This window comes from Brachyistius frenatus, unplaced genomic scaffold, assembly GCF_029030835.1.
Source record: "Brachyistius frenatus isolate BFR_SWC_R1_liver_20210118 unplaced genomic scaffold, ASM2903083v1 Contig_88, whole genome shotgun sequence".
NCBI lineage: Eukaryota > Metazoa > Chordata > Actinopteri > Embiotocidae > Brachyistius > Brachyistius frenatus.
This window is the reverse complement of record NW_027210687.1, coordinates 190,001-212,976: the sequence shown is the minus strand read 5'-3', so window position 1 is coordinate 212,976 and position 22,976 is coordinate 190,001. Positions and strand designations below refer to the sequence as shown.

General features: G+C 46.4%; 3 protein-coding genes across 6 annotated transcripts in view; 2 read left to right on the top strand and 1 right to left on the bottom strand.

Annotated features, from left to right (window-relative positions):
• The first annotated feature begins 437 nt into the window (after positions 1–437).
• Positions 438–3,702, top strand: alyref (Aly/REF export factor). Of its 2 annotated transcripts, none has more exons than XM_069709991.1 (6): positions 438–812; positions 2,357–2,515; positions 2,628–2,775; positions 2,985–3,048; positions 3,126–3,318; positions 3,409–3,702. In XM_069709991.1, the coding sequence occupies exons 1-6, from the start codon at positions 567–569 to the stop codon at positions 3,421–3,423; spliced, it is 825 nt and encodes a 274-aa protein (XP_069566092.1). In that variant the 5' UTR covers positions 438–566; the 3' UTR covers positions 3,424–3,702. The 2 variants fall into 2 exon arrangements, with proteins under 2 accessions (XP_069566092.1, XP_069566093.1); XM_069709992.1 differs by lacking the exon at positions 438–812 and adding an exon at positions 814–1,871.
• Positions 3,703–5,201: 1,499 nt separating this feature from the next.
• arhgdia (Rho GDP dissociation inhibitor (GDI) alpha) lies at positions 5,202–19,548 on the top strand. Of its 2 annotated transcripts, none has more exons than XM_069710053.1 (6): positions 5,202–5,246; positions 13,455–13,650; positions 15,312–15,395; positions 16,320–16,396; positions 16,544–16,607; positions 17,817–19,548. In XM_069710053.1, the coding sequence occupies exons 2-6, from the start codon at positions 13,461–13,463 to the stop codon at positions 18,017–18,019; spliced, it is 618 nt and encodes a 205-aa protein (XP_069566154.1). In that variant the 5' UTR covers positions 5,202–5,246; positions 13,455–13,460; the 3' UTR covers positions 18,020–19,548. The 2 variants fall into 2 exon arrangements, with proteins under 2 accessions (XP_069566154.1, XP_069566153.1); XM_069710052.1 differs by lacking the exon at positions 5,202–5,246 and adding an exon at positions 12,974–13,284.
• Positions 19,549–19,915: 367 nt separating this feature from the next.
• cdr2l (cerebellar degeneration-related protein 2-like) overlaps positions 19,916–22,976 on the bottom strand; it is an 8,005-nt gene continuing 4,944 nt past the window's right edge. For both annotated transcript variants that reach the window (XM_069710051.1, XM_069710050.1), the window contains 3 exons: positions 22,407–22,555; positions 21,792–21,956; positions 19,916–21,572 (listed from right to left, as the gene is read on the bottom strand). In XM_069710051.1, the coding sequence (XP_069566152.1) occupies positions 20,645–21,572; positions 21,792–21,956; positions 22,407–22,555 (1,242 nt within the window). In that variant the 3' untranslated portion in view covers positions 19,916–20,644. The remainder of the gene's footprint in view (positions 21,573–21,791; positions 21,957–22,406; positions 22,556–22,976) is intronic.

The following is a 22,976-nucleotide window of genomic DNA, read 5'->3' as shown; positions in this document are numbered from 1 at the left end:
ACAATTTTACACTTGAAGGAAGTCTATAATGCAAGATATTTGTGAGAAACACGGCTATTACCTGGTTTAACTGATTTTAGAGCTTCAGCTGATGATTATTGCTCTTATCAATTGTTCTCTTGATTCATGAATTGATTAGTCAATGAAGTCACCCAACTTGTCAGACAACAGCCACAGTTAATTACTTGTATAATGATCTATCAGAGCAGTTGCAGATTAATTATTAGTCCCAGGTGTAACTCGTTTGAATCTACGGAGCCAAACAAACTACAAACACGAGTTGTTGGCTCATTATCGATGACGGTTCGGTGCGTTTTGTAACGGCGCGGTGTTTTGTTTCTCGGGCGTGCGTGTTTACGTGATGACGTAGTTTACGTGCTGACGTAGTTTACGTGCAGTACGTAACGAACCAGCTCGCCTGTATCCTGCGTACGTTGGGCTCATTGTGTTTTGTCGTCAGTGCAGAAGCGTTGAGCATCGAGAGGGCAGGACGCGGGACCGACCGAGTCTAGGGTGTATTTTTTTTTAAAACTTCGCTGACAGTTTAGAATTATTGGGGCAGAATAATGACCGATAAGATGGATATGTCTCTTGACGACATTATCAAGCAGAACAGGCAGCAGAGAGGCGGAGGCCGCGGCGGAAGAGGCCGAGGCCGCGGAGGCTCAGGAGGCGGCCGCGGAGGAGGAGGAGGCCCCGGGCGTCTGGGAATCAGCGGCGGAGGATTTGGAGGCCGAGGCGGTGGATCCGGCCCCATCAGGAACCGACAGAACCTGAGCCGCGGTAGAGGCAGGCCGACGCTGTACAGCAGGGTATGAGAAAGTTAAGAGGAATTGGCAGCGAAAGGAGAGAGAGAGAGAGAGAGAAAAAAAAACCTTCGGCGAAGCTCGAAGTGGCCGAGTAACACCCCTCTGTTCCCCGCTAGGCTTGCGAGCTAATCCTCCAGCCAGCGTGCTCGTCAAGCGAAAAAAAAAAAAAAAAATCGCTAACCGCCGAGTTTCCCTCGGAGGAGAGCTCTAGTTTGCGGTTAAGCATTAATGGAAGTTGTATTCGTAGTGTGTCCCCCCCACCCCGACCCCCCACCGCCCACAACCCGTGTGTGTTGCATCGTTTTTCAAGAAGAGGCCTTTGGAGGGAGCGAGTGTGTTAGCCTGGTTGGCTAACTAGCTAAAGTCGGATCGTGAAGGCCTTCGGCGGCGCCATTTTGAACCCAGCACATTAAATTAGAGATAGTCGTCCATGGTCTTTTAACCGTCCTTTTTGCCCCGAGTGTCAAAATTGGCGGTGAAAGGAAACCACCGCTTCGAGAGAGAGTTCACCCGCACATGGTTTTTTTTTTTTTTTTTCCACCACTTCTGGGAGCATAGTTTTTGTCCAAGTCTGTGCGGCGACCAGGCGGCCTTTTGTTCGGGAGTGGCTGGCGGGTGTCTCAACAAGGCCCGTTTGGTGGCTTTTCAACCACTGTGGCTGTTGCTTGTGGATGGATCGGTGGACTTCAACCCCCCTGATAGATTTCATATAAGGCGAATCTTCACTCCTTAAGTGTGAATGAGTATCTAAAACCACCCAAACAAAGCCCCAGTCAAAATGGCGTGGTCTCAAAATGGACGCTCAGATAATCCACGCACGAATAAAGGGGCCAGACGGCCTCTTTCTAGTTTGTTTCCATCCCCTACATCTTGCGGACACTTCACTTCATGAAGGCCCCTTTCATGGCTTGGTAAAGAACTCTTGGGCGGGCCTGGAAACTTGGTGCAACGCTGGAGGCAACGCTGCTTCAGATGGCGACCCCCCCCCCTGTGTCCCCGAGGATCACATCTGGAGGGCCTTTGGTGGAGGCGCAGATGGCAAGAGAACAATGGGAGATCTTGGTAGCTAGTCTGGGAAGTTGTTCTGGGCTTAGTGTAGAGATTGTGGGGTGGGGGGGTTTGGGGATAATGAACTGAATATGCTCAATTTTGACTTGGTAGTCATTGACAAGACGTATTTATAATTTCAGCTGATGCCTCCAGACCTTGTAATTAAAAAAAAAAAAAAAATTAAAAAAAAAAAGAGGAAGAAAAAAGAAAAGCTAACTTCAATTTGTGTCCATTATATAGAGGAGATTTAAAACATTTCCCCTTGCTTTTCTAGATTTGTTTGTCTTGTACATGTCCTCTGTCTGAGCTGATTCACTTGATTGTAGTGATGGGGTGGGCAGGGAACATTGGGGACCCTCTCGGGGGGAGCTGAGCACCCTGGCCCTGTTGGAAGCGGAGCCCCTGCTTGCCCCAACACCCAGCCGTGTGGACTCTGTGATTGACAGAGGCAAGGGGATCCTGAAGTCAGCAGGTGCGTTCTCTTTCGTCTGTTGCAGCCTAAACAGCTCCCTGATAAATGGCAGCATGACATGTTCGACAACGGCTTCAGTGGCTTCAATGGGGCTGCTGGAGGTGGCGGAGGAGCTGGTGTGGAAACCGGAGGGAAGCTCCTTGTCTCCAATCTCGACTTTGGAGTCTCAGATGCAGACATTCAGGTACTTGGATTTTGGATGCTTTACCCATATTGCTTGTGAAAATAGCACATTTGCTTGGGTTGGTGTGTAAAACTGCTCAAGGCAAAGAAACTTACTGTTTTACCTTCTCTAGGAACTTTTTGCGGAGTTTGGGACTCTGAAGAAGGCTGCTGTTCATTACGACCGGTCAGGAAGAAGCTTGGGAACCGCAGATGTCCACTTTGAAAGGAGGGCAGATGCACTCAAGGCCATGAAACAGTACAACGGCATCCCACTTGATGGTATGCCTCTAACCAAAAATATGCATTATATCCTCTTGCTTTGAACTATGACCACATGAATATTTTCAATACTTTAAAAAAAAAAAAAAAAAAAAAAGCTGATGTGACTGATTCAACACCTAAAAAACTGTTGTTGTTTTTCTTATGGTATATTGGTTAACCACAACATTTGCCCAAGTTGTGAGCCTCACTATGTTTTGTCTTTCTAGGGCGGCCAATGAATATACAGCTCGTCACATCACAGATCGACACACAGAGGCGACCTATGCAGGGGTAAGTGGATGTTGTTCTGTTGAAGGAATATGACTTAACAATGCGGACACCATGTGTGACGGCTGCTTTGTATTCAGTCTGAACAGAGGGGGTGGAGGCATGAATAGAAATCGTGGTGGTGGCGGCGGCTATGGCGCCATGCAGAGGGGCCGCGGAGGACGAGGAGCAGGCGGTGCCAGAGGAAGAGGACGGGGTGGCCGCGGTGGAAGTACCAAGCAGCAGCTGTCAGCAGAGGAGCTTGATGCTCAGTTAGATGCCTACAATGCCCGGGTATGTTCACCTGTCAGTATTGTGCCTGTTCACAATTACTCCGTTACGTCTTGGCAGCTGTCTAATTTCCCTCTTGCTTTGTTTTCTCAGATGGACACCAGCTAAGAAATCAGACTTTTCCCGGTTGTCATCCCTTCCTGTCTGCGCAGAAGGGTGGTCGTTACAAATGTGCAGAATATTTTACACTTGGCTGTCTCTGATGTGATTGTTCCAACCTCTTCTTTTAAATGCTCCAAAGTGTTTTTTACCAGTATTTTGTTTTCCTTTTTTCTGATGAAAATGGTTTTTGACTGTAGGTTATCGAATTGGGGTTTTCCCAGTTCTGTCCTCTGCCCTGTAGTAAATGAGACTTGTAATAAAAACCTGCAGTACATATTGACCAAATTAACTGTTTCATTGTTTCTATGTTCATATATCTGCTTGTGCATTTATAACTGGTCTGTTTTACATTTTCACACTGTTTGAGTTAGTTTAGGTAAAATCAAAAGCAAAATTTTAGTGCCCCAGTTTTTAATGACATTGATTTGTATTGTCTCTGAATCGGTGAAAGTTTGGCTGATGGGGTATCAGCCCTTTGGAATAAACACCTGTAATGTCATATCAACTCAAGTGTTATAAAATACTATTGACCTGCCATACAACTGCCTCAAAGTAATAGTAAGCTTTCAAGCACATGAATCTGAAGCTATTGGAGAGCAGATTAATTGAGCTTCTAAATTATGTTTTTATTTATATATATATCTCGTATGGGAAAACATGAGCGTGTGGCTCAGTGTGGAGTATCTGTATTTCCTGTAGTGCTATAACCCAGCCGCTAGATGTCGTCCTTCGTTTGATCTTTGACATCCGGGTTAGTCAAATCAAAGCTGTGAATGACCTGAGGTTTGAATTGTACTTGTTCTCTGCCTGCCCGCCACATCTGGAACACACCGAGTCGTGCATTATGTACTTCCTTGGTGGAGAGACACATCTGCAGTTCATCGGCTTCTGGGGATGTCACATACAAGAATGAGTTCAAACTAAAGTGAAGCGAAATGAACAAAGTGTAAACTGTCGTCTGTCCCTCGAAGAGCAGAAGTTACTGCATGTCCACGCGTGTCGTAGAGTCGCAGCGCATTTTTCCCGGAAGCGCTTTTTTCATGTCCAAAAGTTTGTCTCGTTAACAAGTACAGTTTCCGTTCAGCTTTTCACCATTAAAGCGATGAGCTTTACCTTTTCTTTTCTTTTTTTCTCCCCCTTCTGGTCGAACAAAACATTGTTTATTACTTTATGTCTGCACCGCATTACATGGCAGTGTTAGTTTAGGGTGCGTAGACTAAATACCCGGAACAATTGGTAATATAATGTAAGCCGACATAGCCCTGTCAGAGGTGCATATCATTGGTGAATCACTGAAGCCTATTAAAAAGTTTCGATTAAAGGTTGTGCATTCAGAGAAAAACAAAATGACAGACAGCCCACAACCAAAAGATATTCAGCTTATTATCTTTTTCATTAAAAATAGATTACTCAGTTATCATCATAATTGGCAATTACTTTTCTGTCGCTCAACTAATATTCGCAGGTCTTACTATAGTAGAGTACGTGACGTAAAATAAACTGCAATTTCACTTTAGCCGTAACAGTAAAACAAGTTAAAAAACGTTTATCAAATATAAAACAAGTTCGGCAGAACGTGACTCATTAGCCAACATAAAAATGGGTAGCTGGTCATCATTTGCTCTCGTACTTTGTGCTTTCTTCGTGTCAATCCAAAGTTTAAAATTTTTAAAAAAAAAATTAAATAAAAAAAAAAAAAGCCTGCTTTTATTTTGAAGGCAGTGTACCGGATGTGGATTGCGTCAGCGGCCGTTGTCTCAGCCGTCCCCCCGCCGCTCCGCTTCACCTCCATTCACAGGAGCCTGTCCCAGCCGAGCAGCAGTGTAACGGTAAGAGTTGATCCAACACTGACCAAACTCCTCTCACAACTCGCTTTAGCCCGTAAACACACATCTCAGAGCTGCTTCGGCGAAGTTAGAAAAGTTCTCCGCACTTGTTCGGGAAATATCAAGCTGCTTTACGTCATTAAAGAACATTTATTTACAAAAAAAAAAAAAAAAAAAAAGGGGGGGGGGGGGGGGCAACTTTCTCCGGTGGAGGCTGTGCGCCCTTTTCAGCCTCGATTTAACACGGTGCCCCCGCGCTTATAGTTGGTCCAAACCTCCAAAACCTCCATCCTGAAACCGTGTCGGGTTGAAGCCGTCTACGGGTTCGCTGTGAATTTCCGGGTGTGTTGATCCTGAGCCGAGCCGAGCCGAGCCGAGCCGAGCGGTGTTGACCGTTAGGTAACTTATAATGTTTTTAACAGCGCACACAGAAAGAGGATCCGCTGACCGGTGACCCGACAAGTTCATTCAAATAAGTCGTTTAGTCTGCTTTAAAACGTCCCCTTGTTCCGACCATCATGTGCTCGACGAGGAACACTTTCTGTCACTTCCTGGAACTGGCTGAATTTGAATCGGCTCGCCTCAAACCAGACACCTCGGGGAGGTTTTCTTTACTTTTTGAAAGCTTTCACGGTCGAGACGCATTTGCCGAGAACACGTGTGCTTCGGGCGACATCTGCTTTTGTGTATTTTAGTGTAAAAGTTAAGCTGTGTGCTCGTCTGATGGCTGACGAGGGATTTCTCCTAAGAGATCACCCAAACCCTCCCTTTCCTTCCTGTGTGTGTGTGTGTGTGTGTGTGTGTGTGTGTGTGTGTGTGAACTTTCTGCTAAAAAATCATTTGCTTTACCTCAACTTTGAACATGTCTCCTTACAGTGGCAACCGGATGTGGCATTTTGCAGTTTCTTTTTCTCTGCTTTAACCCGGGCGGCCTCAGCAGGTCGAATTTAACAATAAAGGACCAGTACGTACCCTTTTATTGTGGTTTTTTTTTTTTTTTTTTTTCCTGGCATCTGTAAAAGCCTCAACCATGTTCCAGGAGCTCATAATACGGAGTGCAAAGGGTTAAAACAAACCAGCCGGAACCGGAAGATTTTTGTACATGTTGGGTTGCACTTCAGTTTGAATACATAGTCTTAACCATTCAACTGATAGGTCCAGTAAAATGCTCAACATCTGCTGGTTTGTGTCTATGCACAACACTTTTCAGGGGCCTCTTTAAGTCCACCATGACAAATCATGCCAGTGGCCCCTTTCCTGTGGTAGCTCAGTCTTGATGCTGGGCAGCCCCCCCCCCCACACAGGGAGCAGTCCTTCCTCCTCACATTGTGTCTCATGGCCCTCTTCAGCAACAACAGCAGCCGTGAGAAGCCGCCTCGCTTAGAAATAATGGCCTTCAGTGCCGGAAAATGTTTAACAAGAGCAATTCAAATTTGGAAAAGAAAAAAAAAATCGGTCTGGTTGATTTGTTGTGTTGCATGTTTATTGTACAATATGAAATCGTGCAGCCGTGATCCTTGCCTTGAGTCTGTTTCCTCCGTGGAGATTGTTGCCCAGCGAGGCGGGCTGAATGTGGGCATGTTGCTGGAGCTCTTGGTGAGCAGGGGTATAAGCTCTGACCTTTCAGCTGGCACTTTGGCTCTCCTATTCACTCACAGCTTCCTGCTGCTGTAGCAGGGATTTCTCACCGGCTATTTTTAAAGCTTTCTATTTGTTCTGGTCCTTCCTGGGAAAGAGTCATGTTTTGTTTCTTTAAACCCTCACAGCCACCTCTTACTCTGCTGCCCGTTGTATTTGTGATTAGACTAATCTTCACTAAATATATATACACCAATTTTCCGTGCAGACTTTCTCTTGGTTGTTAAAAGCTTCTTCACCTATTAGATTCCAGTTGATCCGGTGGCCTTCTTCTTTTCATCTCGCTGCGTTTCTTTTCTTTTTTTCTCTGCCTTGTCTATTTCTGTTGAAGTACAGTTCCTCTGCATTGCGTCAGCTCTGCCGGGAGCTCTTGCAGCAACACTTCCTGAAAGTTTCAGCACTACATCTTCAACTTGGTCGGGCCCAGCAGGATTTCATCTTGCATAACATCCTTTTGTATCATTTACATCATTAGAGCATCTCTACAAAATGATTATCGGGTTGGTCTCAGAGGTTACAATTAGGAGGACGAGCCCTGCCTTCATTTTGCAGCGGTTTGGTTTTGTGCACTGAAGGATGTGAATCACGATGCTCTCGCCCAAAAAAGGAAGTTGGCAGTCATTTCTTTACAGACAAAAGTGCAGAGTCGCAAGCTGACATGCAAGGCATCCTGCCACATAGTCACTACTGCATGAAATATAAGGGCTCGGTGTAATCCAGCCGGACGACGAAGAGCCACGTTCATTATTTGGTGCCGTCCTTAATTCTTGTCATCCAGTTTGCAGCCGCTGTGGTTTTTAAATGTTTTAAATAGCTTAATGGCAAATTCTTTTTAATTGCATTGCATGAAGAGTGCTTTGCTGCAAAAGTGACTGCATTCAGGAAGTGATCACTGCAACACCTCCAGTTGCATTGGAACCTTTATTCAGAGCAAATTCAAGGGATCACAGTGTAGCTTTTGAGTGGATGAAGAAAGTGAGCGGTGCACTTTTACCTGAAAAGCTCCTGTTAGACCGCCGTGACGAGGAAACAGAAGCGTAGAGAAACTGTGGAGCTGAAGAGGACGGATCCAAAGGTGTAGTGTGCACCAGAGACAGAGAGACAGAGAGAGAGAGAGAGATCAAAGCAGCTGCACATATGCGAGCGACACCTTCAACAGAAAGGTGAAGCCGAGAGCTAAATGTCACGTCGTTTATGTTCGAGTCACTTTTAGTGAAGCCGCACTCATGTCCAATTATGGTCTGTCAGGTAAATGTGCACTTTGGTCTATGGGACAGTAATTCAGGCTGCTGAAAAACGTCCACTTCTTGATTTGTAAACTCGGCTGCGACCGAACAGACCTCTTGAGGTTTTTTTTTTTTTTTTTTTTTTTTCCAGCTCTGCACTTCGTTGTCGTATTTTGACAAGAATCTGGCGCTGCAGAGTTGGGATTCAATATATTGCGGTCTTGTGAATAAGCTAGTTATTGTTTTTTGTTTTTTTTAATCTGACTAAAGGAAAACGGTCATAAAGAACACAACACTGCACGTATAGAAAAAAGTTGGCCTGCTTTATGCAATAAGAACGGCGGGATCTGCATTTGCTTTTATCACAATCCGACATCAGCTGCTTCTGCTGCAGTCGGAGCGAAGAAATGATCATGCATCTTTGCATGCAAAGTGCTTATTAAAAGTGGATGTTTTTTGAGAATCGATACAGCATCACAAAACATAATATTAATACTTCCCGTGCTATCATTTGCAAACCTGGCTTATTAAAATATATCTGATGTCAGGGAAGTTGCAAACCCAACAGAGGCGTGTCCGACATGTCCGGCTTCTCTCTGGTTTCCAGTTTGCCGACCAAAACACGCGTTTTTGTGACTCGTTGCTTTTGCTTTGTCTTTCGTTGTGTTCTTTGTTCTACATGTTGCACAAATGACCTGTAAGAAAGAGCCTGAACTGTAGTGTCTATTGGATTACCGATGGCTCTACACAGGGCCCAAAAGATTACATCACATCTTGCGCGACCGGATAACGGTATATTTAGATCTCTGGTTGCGCACTACTCGTCTTGGAACCATAATTATACCTGTAGATATTAGTTATTGTTTGTGGTTTCAGACGATAAAAGCAGAAAAATTTTGAAGAAGCCAAAATGTCAATTTATTGTCCAGCAAGTTGTTGATTTTTGTTGGTATGTTTCAGCTTTAGCTTTCGTTTTTAATTTAGGTTATTGCACCATTCAAGTGTAATGCAACCTCAAAGACGAAGACAAACATTGAAACTTCATTTAAATTATGATGATAACCTCAACAGGATGCAGTTTCCTGTCTGTCTTCCTGTATCAGCGTTGTATTTGTGGTTCCAACTAACAATTATTGCAGCTTTAGTCGCAGTGATGTATCTCCCAGGTCTACCCTGACTGTGCAGCACAGTTCAGCCCTCTGCACGCACACACACACACACACACACACACACATAAAGCCCGTATCATCCCACAGGGATTGCTTGGACCCTGCTCGGTTATCTTCAGCAACATCTCGACGACACTAATGACTCTTGTCAAGAAAATCCTCTTGATGAGCTCGCAGTGACACCTCTAAACACCTCCCCGTCCCCGAGGGCCTCGTTAGCCGTAATCCCACCTTTTGATAATCTCATTTTGAGGCGGTGTTGCTAAGGAACATCCCTAATCTCAAGACTCAGATGCCTTCCAAGCCTGGTGTGTTTGTAATTTTGCGTTGCTTAGTCCAGTCAAGCAAATAATCCTCCTGTAGGAGAGAGCCGCCCAGGTGACCGAGCTGCAGTTCAACAGCACATCCACCGTGTGTTTTCCTCAACTCATGACCTCAGTGTTGATTCCCAGCAGGCCGAACAACGACGGGGTCTTTTCCTGGCAGCTGAGAATGCAACCGCTTAATCACAACTCGCATTGTTTGAGCCAGGAAAAAAAAAGAAAAGAAATGGATCGTTATGAGGGTGGTGATGTCAGTATTGTTACAACTAATCTGTTTTATGGAGCCCGTGGGCCTTTAATTTGCTGCATCAACAGTTCCATACTTGATTTAGATGGCATCTCCGAGTGTTGTGGCTGACTGCAGACATTATTTAGCAACAATTTCATCCTGATTGGTTTGGGCTCGTGTTGGTAAATGTGGTGTCGCTGACGGTGGAAGACCTCAGGGACACTGCAGGGTCTTATGGACACTCAGTATTAATCTGTGAAAAGGGCCTTCAGACAGCATGAATCAGAACAGCGTTTACGATTCTTCGTTCACAGTATTTTATCAACTCTGACAGTTTTTTTTTTTTTTCATTTGTTTTGATAGGGGCTGGATAGCATCTGAAACTATCTCGGACATTTACTTTGAGATATATGGTCCTGCAAAACCCGAAGGAAGCCAAAGTAAATAATACATGATGTGTAAATGCATGCAGCCATAGGACGACTCGGTATAAACCTGCAGAGACAAACTTTTGTCTCCCCCTTCAACGACTCGTGCTGAAGTCATCGGCGCCACCGCAGCCTACTTCGTTACGACTGTATCGGTTGTTAAATGGTGGATAAATTAAACAAAAGGCCTCTCGATGAACAGAACTTGATCCACTTGATCTGATGACATGTGGGAAGTCTACAAAAGCAATACGACGGAGGGCCACTAGGGGCTGGCTCCAAACGCCTCTGGCTCCGTAGACTCCCATTCAACTTCTCTCATCAAATACGAAGCCAATATGTGTTGTTCACCAAAGTCCCTCTTTGATATTAGTTTTTTGGCGGTTCATCTGAAAATAATCCCAACATTCATTTGAAAAGGGGCCTAAAAAAGATGTGTTTTTTGGGGCGGCTTGTCTGTATGATTGACAGGCCCGTGGGGCTATCAGGTTTCCGCTAGCGGTGGACGGGATGTAATGTCATCCAATCAGATCGAGCCAGCTCGTCCAAATATGGTCACTTCTGGCTCCAAACCGCTCGGTGTTAGCAAGATGGCGACGGTTTAAAGTCCGAACTGGAGACCTCGTAACGGCAGTTCACAAACCAGTTGGAGAGGTCACCGTTGGATCCCGCTCGACTCCACATGCAAAGACAGTCGATAGGTTTCATCAGCGTTATGTGAATTTATTTGATTAGGGTTTGTAGTTGGCAGACATTTATTTGTATTGTAAAGCCTTTTCAAGAATTATTTAAAGATAATTATCTAAAGTTGGCAACATTTTAATTGAATCAAAAGGAATCCCAGGAGACAAATCAACTGGCATGTTGTCTGAGGTGTTTAATAAGCTCACCGTGGTTTTCATTGAGCGAAAGGAAAGATCATTAAACCTGTTAGGGCTGCAACTAAGACCTATTTCCACTGTTAATCTGCTTATTATTTTCTCACCGAATCTTCTGATCCATTAAAAGTCTGCAAAAACAAAAGCTCGCCATATTTGAGCCACGTCAACAGATGTCTTGCTGGTCCAGAATAAAAGCAAATGGTCACATTTCAGAGTTGAAAGAAGAAAAAAAAAAAAAGAGGAAGTTTTGACTTGAAAAGTGATTTTCAAAACGGTGTCCGGCAGAGAAACGCGTCGGTCTCACTCGACCGAGCGCTTCCTGCTGCGACGGTTCGACACGTCGCGGTCACGAAGCAGCTCGCTCGGGAATGCAGCAAAGAGTGGAGCGCAGAGGAAGCCGGGGAAAAAAAAAAAAAAAAACCAATCTGTTCCTTGATACTCGGAGAACGATATGACGGCATCGCCGGGTTATGCGGCGCTGCGTCCTCTCTATCTCTTAAAGTGAGCTGCAAACACTCTCACACGGGCCAAAACACACTATTGGCAGAAAAGGAATTTGTGCTTTAATGAGAGTACAGAGGCCTCATTTGGACCATAAACACAGCGCTGTGTTCTCAGTTCCTGCTTGGCTGATATCCAGTTTTAAACGTCGGCACAACAGAGCAGAGAAGAGGGCGAAGACCCAGAGGCAGAGCGAGAAAACCAGTTCCGTGTTGTCTGTGTGCAGTCGTGTGATTTATTGTAACTGAGAGCTGCGTGTTTAGGTGGAAGTTGTTTTTTGTTTTGTTGTTGTTTTTTTTACCTGCCTGCGTTGAGCAGGTGTAACAGGCCTCGTGAGGAGACATCGGTCTTGAATGTCGGTCCTGTGGTTTGCCATCATCTGCGGATGATTCGCAGCGTTTCGGAGTTTAATGGAGGAGCAGTTCCACTTTCACCTCGGGGTCGTTTGCACTTCGATCGGATCCCGTTTCTCCACGCTGATCGCGTCTGTCTCTGCGCGAACGAATTAAGAGGACGCGTCCTCCTCGGCCGTGTGACACCGTGTGTTCGCTCTTGGTTAGATTCTCCAAAATGCAGGAAGTTCTTTCAACACGCACGTGTCGAAAAGGAGGCTGAGGGCGTAGCTGCTTGTTCGCCGAGAGGAATGCTTTGTCGGTGCCAAAAGAAAAAGAAGAAGAAGCCACAAACGTCCGATTAATGAATAAACGAACTGACCCCCACAGACGGCCGTGCTGTGTCGACTGTTTATTTGAGTTTGTAAGTTGCATCGCTTCTTGGAATTGAATAAGAATTGATTTTTGTGGATGGAAACGGTCGCCGGCGTCCGGACGAGCGCACGTGTTGTATTTTGGGATGGTGTGCGCTGTCCGTTCTCTTGAGCGCTGCAGGTGGAACAAGACGAGAACGGACCGCTCGGGAGAGCCGGCGTGACCCAGCTGCCGCCCGCAGGCGTCGGTCAGCCCGCGCGGCGCCGGATGTTTTCGACTTCCCGTCTCGGGGCGCCGCCGCGTTCTCGGGAGGACGAGGATGATCTGTCGAGCCTGCTGACGGTCAGCGCCCTCACCTCCTGAGCAGCGTTTCCTCTCGTTCCTCCTGCTTGAAGCCTGACGGGTGTTTGCGGGGAGACGAGCGAGGCCCCCGGCTCAAGATAGTCATCAGCTTCTCCACCGCCACCCTCTGGTGTATGTCACCGACCACAGCTGAGTGGACTGTGAGGGCTGGAGGGTCTCCTGTCTGCTGGACACTTGTGTGAGCCGGCATTGAAGTGCTAAAGAGACACACAAACACGCACACACACACACACACGCACGCACGCACACACACACACACACACACACACACACACGCGCGCACACACAATGGAGCCGACTTGTTTTCTTCCAAAAATAGTGATAAGGTTACCCCTCAATGAACCTTGTTGTCAAGTCCTCCTGCTCGCCGTCTGTCTGAGGATTCTTCCTTCTTGTCAGTCTGTTTGGACACAAGTTGCTGTGAAGTGGTTCAGATTTTTCGAGGCCGTGTTGTTCTGCTTTCCCGTGTCGTGCAGCGCTGAGCGTTTGCTGCAGAATCGGCTGCGATTCATCGCGTTTCCTCCGACAGGAAGTGCTGCCTCAGTCTGCCAGCGCCTCAGGTCAACGTTCACGGAGGTTTCTGCGATCTGTTACAATCATCCGGTCCAACAACCGAGCGCTGCTTCGCTTTCAAATGTCCACGGGGGATGTCCGCCGCGTGGAGCTCTGCTCTCTGTCCATTTTCCCGCCGTCTAACCCGTCCCTCTTCTCCGCTGTCCCCCTCCTCCTCCTCCGGCCGCGATTAGCGCACCATGGCAGAGCAGGACCCCACACCTGAGCAGCTGGCAGCCATCGCAGCAGCCAATGAAGACGCCGAATCCTCGGTCAACTACAAACCTCCGGCCCAGAAGAGCTTGCAGGAGATCCAGGAGCTGGACAAAGACGACGAGAGCCTGCGCAAGTACAAGGAGGCTCTGCTGGGCAGCACCGCTGTGGCTGCAGGTCAGTGATCCGTCCTCAGCAACACTTCAGCTGTTAACTAACACACCTTTTATTTTGATTTCATCAACCACTCCCGGCATTGTGTGTGTGTGTGTGTGTATTTTTCTCACCCCTTGTAAACCCCAGTTGAAGTCGTTACTAACCAACCGTTCACAGCACTTCTTAACTATGAATGAATTTTAAATGGCGTTTCCTGAACAAGTCGGCACCACCTGTAACGAAGGACAGAAAAAGAAATGATTAGTCGGCGTCCCATGTAAACAAAGTATGTGCCAATACTCGTTCTTCTTTGTTTTTAAGGACACGTTTTGTTTTGCTCCTCGGGTCGGTGGTTGTAAGTCAAAACCTTTTCCTGTTCACCAGGAGCCTTTAGATTCTAGCAGAACCACAAGCTTCCTCTCAATATATCTGCTTTATGATATTTATCTATCTAACACACTTCCCCGCCAGAAGGCTGGATCTCTGCTATTTATCTGTACGTATAGACATTTGGTTTATAGCACAGTTTTATGGCTTCATGTACTTGGCAGAGAAAGTTAACAAGTGTTTACCTCAAAAAAATTATTCTGGCAAAACACAAGGAACAGAAACTGTCTGCATTGTCAAATCTTAATAGAATATGTTTTCTAATTTGTGCCAAAATAAATAGAGCTTAACACACCGTTACAGTTGTTTACACTGCACTGTGATAAAATGGCCGCTGCACTGGTGTCACACGAGCCACTTTTTGATCTCGGCGCGGCTGCAGATCAATGGATTGAAGGAAAAGGTCGAAAACAAAAACAATGGGACACCGGGAAAGTCTACCTTTCTTGTTAATCAGATTTTTGTGCACATTATGCTGTAGTTTTATTTTGCCATTTGTGTCATATGGCTTTCGTAAAACTATATAAAAAAATTAAAAAAAAAAAAAAGTCATTGTAATATTCTCAGCAAAATAATGTATTTAAAAATTGACATATTTAGTATTTCTTCAGTTTATTGGGACTGACACAGAAGATCTTTGAACAATAGTCTGCGTGTCCTTGTTACATCAAGTTTTGAATCTCTCAATGCGGTGCCATATAAAGACGTTAGACCAGATCAGTGTGTGGAAAGTAAAGCTGATCGTTTCCAGATTATTGAAGGTTTGGAAACTGCTCATAAATTTTATCATAAATTTTATGATCAATTTTATCACAATATCCGCACAGTGTGACCACACAAACTGCAACTACAAAATGCAGTTTCCACTCACTCGGTTTCAGGTATTCAGCAAGAATAGTTTCGGACCACTTTGATTGACTGAAATGAAATGAATTTGAAAATGGAGGCAGATCCTGATAACATGTCACGATGATAACCATCTCAGAGTCGACCTGCAGTTCGTCAGAGCTCCTGTTAACAACAACCACGGTAGTCTCACAGGGAAGGATTCAGAGCTGCTACTCTAACACTCACACAGTGGCGCACGATGGAGATTTATTTTACTTAGACGAGTTACTGTATTGCTGAGTTTTGGGAGTGACTGTACGGCTGTAGAAAAGTGACACTACTCACTAAATGTTCAAACATTTCCGATGACTCAGCGCCATTGATGAGATGACGCGCGTCTCTGCTGCTCCACTTTGGTGATCGTCTGCTCCTCTTTTTGAATACTGTGACCTTTCTCTCCGTCTTAGATCCCGGCACCCCCAACGTTCAGGTGACGCGAATGACCCTGGTGTGTGAGACGGCCCCCCACCCCCTGGTCCTCGACCTGATGGGTGAGTTTCTCCGGCTAAAACTCGGCAGCACGTTTTCACAGGCAAATAAAAATCCTTGAACACTTTACATCTGAAAGATTTTTCATTTTGGGGCGCACGCAAGTGAGAGTTTGCGGTCCGGGCAGCTGTCGTCCGGACGCAGAGGAAGAACTGCCTCGCGGTGATTGTGAACAGACACCAGGTCCTTGTGTGCAAATACAGAGAAAAGACCTGCTGGGTCCTTAGTCCTCTAATTAGTAATGACATGATTCTGTGTAAGTGGGTTAATGAGCCATTTCCTGATGGCACTGTTGCCCTCCCCCTTCCCCCCTCCTCCACAGAGACACACACACACAGACGCACGCACACACACACACATAGTGGTCATGACAGCTGTGCTCACTTGAGGCTCTGCGCCCCCTGGTGGTCAGTCTTATTACAGCTCCGTACTGACAATCAAAGCTCATGAAGATACTGTGTGTTGATTTAACCTTTTATTAACAGGCCCAAATATATTTTGTGAACATGTGGGTCTGGCTGAGCTACATTGCTTCCTAATTACCTGATGGACGTAGACCGCGGGTTCATTATACAACTACTGCAGCAGCCTTTAACCAATCAGAATTGACCGGCATTAACCTTTTGTTTTGTGCCAAAACTGGACATCCGCCACGATTATCATCATCGTGCTTCATCGTACATCCCTGATTGGTCCGGCCTTCAGAGTGTCTGAGCACACTTTAATGTGAACAGGATTCAGAGATGGACCTAGTCACAGATATAATCACTGAAGACTGGAGCTGAGAGCAGTCGTGGGGCTAATGGGAATTAAACTGAAGTGTTCACAGGGCTCGGATGTTGTTCCGAGTCAATCTTATGTTTATCTCTTGACGGTATTCTCCCTCCTGACTTTTCTGTCCCTGCCGTGGTTCTTTTCCCCGCCAGGAGACCTGGATGGCTTCAGGAAGAACCCCTTCGCCCTGAAGGAGGGCGTTGAATACAGAATAAAGATCAACTTCAAGGTGAGAGAGTCTGGTCTCCGTCAGCGGCACCGCTCCGCTGTGTTTATGTCCGACCGCTGTTACTGTTGATGTTACTGTAAGTTGCAATGAACTGCCGTCGTCATGGGGAAATGTTCAGCAGGATGTAACACTTGTTGCTTGTTGCAGGTCAACAAGGAGATCGTGTCGGGCCTGAAGTACACTCAGCAGTCATTCAGGAAAGGAGTGAAAGGTAAGACCGCCCCGATCAATTCATTCGGCCTCAACCTGCCATGACGCAAGTGTTCTTACTTACTAAAAGATCGATGTGACTCTCATGTCTGTACAGAAAATCTGAAGCTACAGTTAGCAGCTGGTTAGCGTAGCTCAGTGTACGACAGGGAAGCAGCTCGCCTGGATTCCTCAAAGGAAATAAATCCAGCCACCAGAACCTCCAGAGCTCTCTGAGTAACGCGTTATGTTTGAATAAGGAGAGAAGTGAAGGACAATACTTGTTGAAATAATGACAGTTTGAGTCGTACATTTCTGGCGATAAGACTGATAATGAGAGGCCACTTCATAGAGCGATATCCCAAATGAAGACAGGAGATAAGACGGGCGACGCTGGAGGCGGTGGAGCGGAATAAGTGGATGACTGATGGAAACCTTTGTTGAGGAGAAGGGTTGTGTGTCAGCAGGTCTGAAATCCAGAAATACGATGACATTTAAAGACGAGAAACAAAACTGCAAGTGGAAAGATCATTGGATTATTTACCATGTGACGTCTCCTCCGTAATTTGAAACCAGCAGAGTATTTACTTATTTTCCTCGCAAGAAAAAGCAGAAGTGGTGAAAAATATAGAGCAGCAGGAACGTATCCACCCATAAAAGAATAAAGATAAAAGGTGAGGAACGGGTCATCTCAAATATGAGAAGTCGTGATTTTCGGGGTTATTAGGGTCAGCACGAGGAACTTCCTGGATCTGAAGAAATAGTCTTACAGATTGTTTTTTGTAAGTATGAAATAACCAGAGCTAGGCGTTTACAGTATTTGTGCGGAGATAACCAGCTGCTCGACTATAACTTCATATTTAAAGCATGACGGTGATACCGGTCTTCTGATCGGACTCTCAGAAAGAAAACACGCGCGTCATTTCCCAAAAATTCGTTTTTAATTTAAAACAGCCATTTCAAAATGTTGAAATGCTCCAGATGTTAAATGATACATCTTGAGGTCACACCGATTTGTTTGACTTGTCAGTGAATGTTTTCCCTACAGAACTACATTTTAAGTCGACATGCATTCGCTGACTCGCCAACTCTACGTGTGGTAAAGTTGCTTTTAGTAATAAGGAGGTTATGAGGCGGCGTTTCCGATTGGCGTAAATGTACCAAACACTTTCCAGTATCTCCGAGAAGTGTCCCACGAGCGCCCGTTTGTCTCTCCCCGCCTCTCGTCTAGTCGACAAGTCGGACTACATGGTCGGCAGCTACGGCCCCCGACCGAACGAGGAGTACGAGTTCCTCACCAACCTGGAGGAGTCTCCCAAAGGGATGCTGGCCCGCGGCACCTACAACGTCAAGTCCAAGTTCACCGATGACGACAAACACGATCATCTCTCCTGGGACTGGAGCCTCTCTATCAAGAAAGAATGGAAAGACTGATCCTCCATCCCTCCTCCTCTCCCTCCCCCTCCCCCCTTGCTCTCCTTCATCGCCGTCTTCCTCTGCTTGGTCCCGCTTTCTTGTTTTCTTTGCTGTCATTCCATGGTTTCTCTCTGGATCATTTGTGTTGGCTTTTGCTCTCTCCGTCCATCACTCCCTGACGAATCCTTGTCTTGTTCTAAATTCCAATCATCACTCCGCTTGGTTTGTTTGGGCCCCGACCCTTCCCGACAAGTTTTAAATCTTTAAAAATGGAGAAAGCAAACACGATCCCGATTTTTCGCTTTGTTTATAAAAGAAAAAAAATCATGTAAAAAAAAAAAAAATCATGTGTTATCTTGAAAATGATGTGATTCGCCCTGCACCTTCCTTTTCTCGCCCGTTTCCATTCTTTTCTTTCCACATCGTTTTGTACGACGGCCATGATCTGCCTTGGAAAGCGTTGTACAGGAAGCAGCACTGCTGTGTGTACGCAGTCATTGAGCAATCGTTGCTGGACAAAACTCTTGGACACGGCCCTCTTAAAGCCTTTGAGCAGATTATTTGTGCTTGTGGCTGTAATTATTTGGAATTCAGGCCACCTCTTTTTCAAATAGTCCAGCGCCCGACAAACTGCTGAGATCAGGGGAGGCGTTGACCTCTAACCCCCTGCAGCCCCTCGCTTTGGTTGCGGCTGTTCCTCTCCTGATCAGGGTATTTTGGCAGTTTTTTTTTTTTAGCAGCCTTGTGGCCTTAACAACTGTTAGGAAGAACTAGTTGACCCTTCTGCCTTCAGATTTAAATACTGTATTTGCCAGACCATCATGTGAGCCTTTTTTTTTTTTTTTAACTAAACCTGTAACACATGGACAGGAAATCAGGACTAACTAAGGACCTCTGATGTCTTTATTTCAGGTTTGATGACTTATAAAAGCCATTCCATGGAGGTGTCCCATCATGTCAGCTCTTATCTACAGACACCTTCCTCATTTCAATACTCGTAGTTGTCTTAACATTCACATCATTCAGAACAACTCTAAATCTGTGAGTCCGGTTTGGACTGACGGCGTCCTCCCCTGTCCCTGAGGACATTAGTTCCAGTGTGTCCGAGGTCTTGCCTCAGTTCCAGGATCTGTTAAAGCGCTCACCTTGTTTCCCTCAAGTTAAAGATTACTGCTGACTGTGCCTCCAGACTCTTACAACCACATGCTGCTTCTGCTGACCCGGCGGCACTGTGCGCTCAACATCACTGAGGTGAAAACATGGTCTGCAATTGATTTCTTCAACCAGAATAGAGACACGAGTCCCCAGGCATTCAGACACCGATGGTTAACACATCCTGCCATATCAAAGTGTTTTCTTCCTCTTTTTTTTTTTTTTATATATATACACTCCATAAGTATGTGAATGATGTCTGTCTGGCTTCACTCAGCTCTCGTGTGTCGTGGACCGATGTTTTTCTCTGTGGGTCGGTTGAGACTCTGTGTGCTACTTGTATCACCTACAGTTTACTTATTTCCTGTGTTCACATTAAAGTGTTCAGACTGGGAGTGTGTGTGTGTGCGCCCGTGTCCCGTTTTATTCAGAAACAGAAAATACCTGATTTTTGTTTTGTAGTCCATGTTTAATCCCTGAACACTTAAATCAGAGGTGCTGAAATTCTTTCCCATAAAAAGGTCAAATAAGGTGATGGCCAGGGTCATTTAATGAGGAAGTTTAACACCATTATGCTGTTCGCTGATGTAAAAGTCATCAACAAAATTGACAAGTGCAGTGATTCCGGTTAGGATTTCACTTCACTTTAGAATAAGGAGAATAAGCAGTTTGAGGGCCAAAACAAAGAAGCTGCGAGCGCCTGAATGATCCATTAATGAATCCTTTTTCATCCACTGGACAGAAAAAAAACGAAGACGATCGAAACATTTGTTACTTTAATCAACAGAAAACGGTTAAATATCAGACAACAGAAACGACCTTGACAAGCAGATCGCACGGCGTCGAACTGATTTCATCACGTATGAAACGATCAAACAAAATCCCTGAACCCCAACAGCTTGTCCTGTGTTCTCTACCATCGGGGAAGTTATCATAAACAATGGAAGTACACAAATCATGTTGTAGGATTTGTGCCGTCCAATGAAATAAAACACTCCCGCATCACCTCAAGCTGCTCAGAAACTTGTGTTTTATTCTTTCTTCATTCAAAGGACAATTTCTGCATTTAGTGTTAATTAGACAGATACATGCTTCAAATGTTTTAAAGCCAATGACGGAGTTTGGTTTTTTTTCTCGTTTTTTTTTTTTACTTATTTGGCTTAATAATTTAAATGATTAAATCATCTCGGCATCAGTTACAAATACAACATCACACCAAGACCTTCTGCTCTGATTATTTACCAGTTACGTCACTCAGAAAAGGCATTTCATCCACAATAACAGGTGAAACAACATTTGGCAGCTTCATATCAATCAGCCGACAGGAGCTTCCGTCCCAGAGAGCTGAAGAAGCATCCACCACCAACTGCATCCTCCCTTAACGTCCAGAGTGGCCAAAGGTTAAAGAAGAAGCTTTCGTAACAATGAGGTAAATTAGGAGGAATCCGTCCCGTGGAACTGCTTTCAGTGCGCGTAGCCTCAGTGAGGAGCTCATTTGCTCGTCTTTCTGCTCTTGGTGGAGTTCATGTCGCTCTTGGTCTTCTGGAGTCGGGAGAAGATCTCCTTGAACAGGGCCTTGTACTCCGGCGTGTTCTGGCTGAGCCGTTTGTCCACCTGCTCCACCTGCCTGCTGATCCCCTCCAGGGCCTCGGGGGTGGAGGGAGTCTGAGGGGGCGTCGGAGGGGCGGCCGCGGCCCCGGACGTGGACGGCCCCGCTGAGACCATGCTGTAGTCCTTCATGGAGGGGTCTCTGGAGACGGGGCGCGAGGTCTGCACCCCGGCGTGGCACAGGCTCTCCTCGTGACGCCGGCACTTCCCCAGCAGCTCCTCGTACTTCTCCAGCAGAGCGTGGTACTGCTCGTCCACCTCCCGCAGGATGGACATGCCCCGTTTGCGCACGCCGTTGGCATGGAGGGCGTAACTGCCCTGCCGTCGACCTGACGCGTCGCGAGCCGAGATGGCGTTCAGAGCCGTGTCGCTGCAGCTTTTCCTCACCGGGCCTCCCTGCTGCCCCGTGCCTCCGAGCTCTCCGGCGCCTCCCTCCTCCAGTCCGGCGCCGTCCTCCGGGGTATCCGTCTCAGGGCCGTTGCTGAGCAGCGTCTCCAGGCCGTCCTCCATGTCGCTGATCAGACACACCCTGGACTTCCTGAGCTGCTGCATCTCCTGGAGCTCAGCTTCCAGCTCCTGAACCCGCAGCTGGCAGCCCTCCGCGCCCAACAGCCGCTGCTCCAGACGCTCAAACTCCTGCAGCACGGCGGCGCACTCCTGCTCGGCGCCCTCCCGCTTCGACCGCTCCGAGGCCATGGCTGAGCGCAGGGACGAGACGATGTCTCTCAGCCGATCGCTTTCCTCATCCAGTGGACGTCTCTCGGCCAGGTCCACGCTGCCCGGGTTAGCGAGCAGGAAACCATCCTCGTACCTAACAAGGAAGCGTCGCAGTGAGCCGGAGATGTGGCAGATTTCATTTAAATACGCTTATATAGTCATACAATCAGTTTCTCTATCGCCGTTAGGAACCCCAGACGATCCCGTTCCTCGACCCACCGGGTATCCTGCAGAGTTCAGAAGTAACATGTGCAGCAAAACTCATCTTCATGAGATAAAGTGATGTTGTACTGTGCTGTGACAGCGAGCGAACCTGGGAGCAGTGCAGAGCTCCTTGAGGCAGGGGAACGAGTGGACGGTCTTGCGACGCTCCTTCTTCTCTCTGCGGACCCTCAGCTCCTCCAGAGTTCGCAGCTCCTCAACCCGAGTCGTCAGACTGTCCACCTGACCCTGCAAGTTCTCCATGGTGCCGGTCAGCCTGCACACACACACGCACACGCACACACGCGCGCACACACACACACACACACACACACACACACGCACACACAGGTCTGTTCAGTGCTTGTTATGTCATTAATAAGGTACCTTGAATCTCTCATGCTATTCTCTTAAAGCTCCAAAACAAAGAACAGGAGGCAACATGCTTAGAGAGAACAGAGGAAGCCATTGAAAAACATTTCCAGCCTTTAGTCCAGTAACATGATTTTGTAAATCATTTTAATCTCCGATTATGAAATTACTAAACGGAGCCAAAGTGTAGTAAGCAGCCGCCGAGATGGAGGGAGTGGACCGTTAACACTTCCTGACATTCGGAGTACCAGCCTCCGGTTGGTTTATGCTCGTTTGGCTTCAGACTCCCTCCTTGTTTTTTCTCCGGAGGATGAGGTTAGATGTAACTGGAGGTTAGAAGCAGCTGTGGGGTCACCTGTCGATTTTCTGCTGCGAGGCCTTGCTCTCCAGCACCAGCTTCTCGTTGGTGATTTCCAGCTCTCTGGCGGTTACGTCCAGCTGTTCGTACACCTTTGCATGCTGCTCGTTCATCTCCCTCAACATCTCCAGCTGCTTGGACAGATACTGCAACAGAAATGCACCAGAGGATTCAATACATCTTCAGCTGTTCGCCCAAAGAAGTGATTATAATGATACCATCCAGCACACTCAGAGACTAGTGCGATCACAGACTTGACCAAATAACCTCAACACTGATAAAAGTCCAGTTTAAATAATAAACAGGAAACACTAAACGACATCCAGCTTGATATCAATTTAAAAGGAACTTCAGTTCATTTCACGGAGCTGTTGATGGATGTCACTCAAACTAGAGTTACCCTTCGTTGTTGTAAACCTCCAACAACCAATCACGTCGCAGTTTACATCCATTTCTGTCCAGAGTCATATAAAATATGCAATGAAGGCTTTGAAGGAATCCTCATGTGTGCTCTCGTGATGCTGCTTGTTGCTAAGAAGCTACAAATTCTAACATGTGGATGCTTCA

Bases quoted from the DNA above. Each gene is read 5' to 3' on its own strand.
- alyref (XM_069709991.1), top strand. From the start codon at position 567: ATGACCGATAAGATGGATATGTCTCTTGACGACATTATCAAGCAGAAC. The intron at 813-2,356 runs GTATGAGAAAGT...CGTCTGTTGCAG, and splicing joins GGCCGACGCTGTACAGCAGG to CCTAAACAGCTCCCTGATAA. The intron at 3,049-3,125 runs GTAAGTGGATGT...CTTTGTATTCAG, and splicing joins CAGAGGCGACCTATGCAGGG to TCTGAACAGAGGGGGTGGAG.
- arhgdia (XM_069710052.1), top strand. From the start codon at position 12,997: ATGGAGCCGACTTGTTTTCTTCCAAAAATAGTGATAAGGTTACCCCTC. The intron at 13,651-15,311 runs GTCAGTGATCCG...TCTCCGTCTTAG, and splicing joins CAGCACCGCTGTGGCTGCAG to ATCCCGGCACCCCCAACGTT. The intron at 16,397-16,543 runs GTGAGAGAGTCT...TGCTTGTTGCAG, and splicing joins GAATAAAGATCAACTTCAAG to GTCAACAAGGAGATCGTGTC.